Source organism: Rhagoletis pomonella, unplaced genomic scaffold (genome assembly GCF_013731165.1).
Source record: "Rhagoletis pomonella isolate Grant_MI unplaced genomic scaffold, Rhpom_1.0 Rhpom_scaffold_00003, whole genome shotgun sequence".
Classification (NCBI taxonomy): Eukaryota; Metazoa; Arthropoda; class Insecta; order Diptera; family Tephritidae; genus Rhagoletis; species Rhagoletis pomonella.
The window spans coordinates 96,601,784-96,605,414 of NW_023458557.1; the positions used below are offsets into that span (position 1 = coordinate 96,601,784).

Consider the following 3,631-nt stretch of genomic DNA (forward strand, 5'->3'; position numbering starts at 1 on the left):
ACCGAGGCTAGCGGCTAATTTAAATTTCTTATTCAAGGAAGACGAACCGGACATTTCTGAACGAATAAGACGCGCCCACGCCGCTGGTTTTAGAGCAGTAGAAATACCTTTTCCTCATTCAGAACTTCGTAATGTTATACAAGCTAAGGAGGAAACTGGAATACAAATAGTTCTTATCAATATTGATCTCGGCGACTCAAAGTTCGGGACTGCGAGTCTACCACAATGTGAGGAAAAATTTAAGCTGCAACTCAATGAAACAATTCAATTTGCAAAGGCAGTGGAGTGCAAAAAGATTCATATAATGGCTGGTCTTAGATTAGGAAGCGCAACTGATCACTTGAATGTCTACAAAAATAATTTGAAATATGCTTCTGAAGTACTGGAGAAGGAGGGAATAGTAGGTCTGATTGAGCCAATAAATAGAATAGCTTTGCCAACATACTTCATGAACTCGTATGAAACAGCTTGTGACATAATAAGGGAAATAAACAGCAAGCATATTAGATTGATGGTCGATATATATCATTTGCAACATATTCGGGGAAATATAACCGACGCCTTCTCCACATTCAGGGATATTATTGGACATATTCAAATTGCACAAGTTCCACATCGACATGAACCAGATGTTGCTGGCGAACTAGATTTTTCATACATTTTTGGGTTAATAAAATCAAGTGAATATGAAGACTGGATTGGATGCGAATATAAACCGAAAACTACAACACTAGAAGGCTTAGGTTGGATTAAAAAGTATGAACATTTGTTGTAATTGCAAATATTAGTAGTATGTCGCAGGAGTCGCAATGGTAGAGCTCAACATAATATTTTTCATACACTTCGGATTTCTTATTTTTACCATTAAAATATGTATAACTGCGATTTGCTTTTTTTTTTTGTTTTGAAATGTATGTGCTTTGTCTTAACATAACCCGCGGGACTTTATGAACTATGTACATTTAATTAAATAACTACATTCGTACTGGAATAAAGTTACAGGATAATCTATACTAATATATATTTTGAAAGGCGTTTTTTTTCTGTTCGCAAAGCTCGAGATCGGCTGCACCGATTTTTGTGCAATTTCGGTTATAGGTTCTGGATGCGCTTCTCATTGTCTTAGGCAAAACAAAAAAGTTCAAATACTTCCTAAAAATGGAACTGCAGGACTTCAAAAATCCTATAGAATCTAACATACATGCCAACATAACAGCGGTGCTCAGCGCTCTTTGCTGAAACCGAATTTTTCATACTCCATATCTCTGGAAGTGTTCATGGTAGAGTTCTGGAACTTGGTATGGAGATATATGAAATCCATCGCATACTCTTGGAGTAAAATATGAGCTATTGGAAAAGGGGGACGTGACACCTCCCATACAAATCGAATTTTTCATACTGCATATCTCTGGAAGTGTTCATGGTAGAGTACTGGAATTTTATACGGTCGTCGCACCTACCATACAAGTCGAATTTTTCTTATTGCATACCTCTAGAATTGTTCGTGGTAGAGTACTGGAACTTGGTGTTTAATTAATCGCATAGTCATGGAGCAAATATGGAGCTATTGGACAAAGGGACGTGGCACCTACCATACAAACCGAATTTCATACTACATATCTCTAAAAGTGTTCATGGTACAGTACTGGAACACTTCGTATGGAGATATATGAAATTAATCCCATACGCATGGGCCCTTTGAAAAGAGGGCGTAGAAAAGTACAAACATACTCACTTTTACTTATCTTTAAATGTGTGTATATAATTCTTCTGTAGGTATATTTGTGAGTGAAATCCTAAATGGCTGGAGGGATTTTAACAAAGTTTTCTGTGTTTGTTTGAGTGGGTGTCTGGATAGTTTAGTTTCACAATTTAATTCGCCAGTTGGCGCTGGAGTTGAGTTATTACTGAACATCTTTTTCATGATCCGATTTGGCGAATATTCAAAACATGTATTGGAAACGGTAAAGGCAGTCCAATTGCCAGGCGTTGCTGAGGTCAAGTTATTATTAAAAATCGACAAGTGAGAAAAGATGCCGTAAATGTCGAGACTAAATCGACCTGTTGCACCATTGAGTACATATACCGAACTCTCGTGTTTCACGATTGGCTCAATGGATGTGATTTGCCAATATTCATTCATTCGAAGATACCAGGGTTGAGTTGTGCAGTTGTAAATCTCAAATCACCACCGGTCGAAATACCTTAAAAGCCAGTTTCATGAAAAAAATAATTTTTCGTTTAAATTACTTTCGCGAAACTGGCTTTTAAGGTATTTCATCTCAGTCTATATATGTATATTTTGTATTTCTGTTTAACAAGGATACGCATTCATTTGCCACCAACTATAAACAACAAATGAACACCAAACCATAGTCTTAGTCGATGAATGTGCCAGTACAAATCGTAAATGTGGATTGTTGGACTAAAATGTTTAAATTAAAATTCAAATTTAGGGCGGGACGAAGTTCGCCGGGTCTTCTAGTAATACGTAAGTTTCTCAATTGCTGTCGCTATTTATCGCTGACTCCGAGTCTACCTTATTGATCTGCTAAATTTCTTTTTGGGATAACAAATTTCCTGATACGTATTTACAACCAATTCCGTATTATGCTTTATGCATTTTTTTCTAATCTCCTAACTCCACAAAAATGCTTCGATAAATAGTTTTTGTAGCTTTGTTTGATTTTATTCTTTTCTTTATATTTGCTCTCAGTTCACATAATAGCTGTCAATCTTTTGTAGCTTTTGTTGAAAAGCTTTTCTTTTGTTCGCCTCCTAATTTCGCTATCACTTTAATTGTTTGTTATTTTGTTTCTTATTGTGATTTTATTTTCTGCTGAGATTTTTTGTCGTTTTTGATAACTTTTTATTCATCTCATGCTCTAATACATGCATTATGTCGTATGCCGTTGTTGTTGCTCATTGCGAAACAAGTTTTATTCGCTGCTTTCAATTGTTTTGCAAATGTCAAAACATCTCAAAATTAAAAAAAAAAAAATAAAAATTAAAAAATAAACAAAACCTTTTCAGTCAGCGAGCTCCTACTCCAAACTGATTGAAGCAATTAATCTTTAATGTTTTCCAAATATTTACACGGGTTTTGGCTAACCGTTTACTAAGTGTTTCGCCAGCAAAGACGTCTGCAAGTGGCAAAAGTGGAAAAATTAATTAAGCTAGCTTTCCCTGTACGCTGCAATCATTTTTCGAAAAATGTATTTTTTTTTCGATTTTTACGCTAGATTTAGCTTCGAATTTCAATTAAGAAAAAAAAAAGCAGTTGTTGCTTAAAAGCAGCCTAAGCATGATTAATGATAAAAAACGACAAGGTGTCCATAATTAGTTGCCCATTTAAGTGTGCATCACTGTGCTTTTGCAATAATAAATACGACGTAAAAAAAAACATATGTTCACAATTTCATAATTTTTGTAATTTTCGCTCATAATTACGCTTACTTACCTTGAATCGGAATGTCAATTCCATACTTTCAAGTGTTATGAAATGATCGCACTTGCTTTTTCTGTATGTTTATATGTATACATACATACAGTTGTCCACAAAATAATAGGAGTGCGATATTTTTACCAGTTTTGGCTATTTGTCTTTTGTTTATTTAATGTTTATTATTTT

The 3,631-nt window shown here is 34.8% G+C and overlaps 2 protein-coding genes across 3 annotated transcripts in view; both read left to right on the forward strand.

The window, feature by feature from the left end:
• Positions 1–1,023, forward strand: LOC118735892 (putative hydroxypyruvate isomerase; the record flags this gene model as incomplete). Its single annotated transcript, XM_036465912.1, is given in 1 exon segment — positions 1–1,023. A coding segment is annotated over 1 exon segment (775 nt), but the record flags the coding sequence as incomplete, so codon positions are not given.
• LOC118735886 (DNA fragmentation factor subunit beta) overlaps positions 1–3,631 on the forward strand; it is a 119,473-nt gene that overhangs the window by 67,159 nt on the left and 48,683 nt on the right. The gene's annotated exons all lie outside the window — the stretch shown is intronic.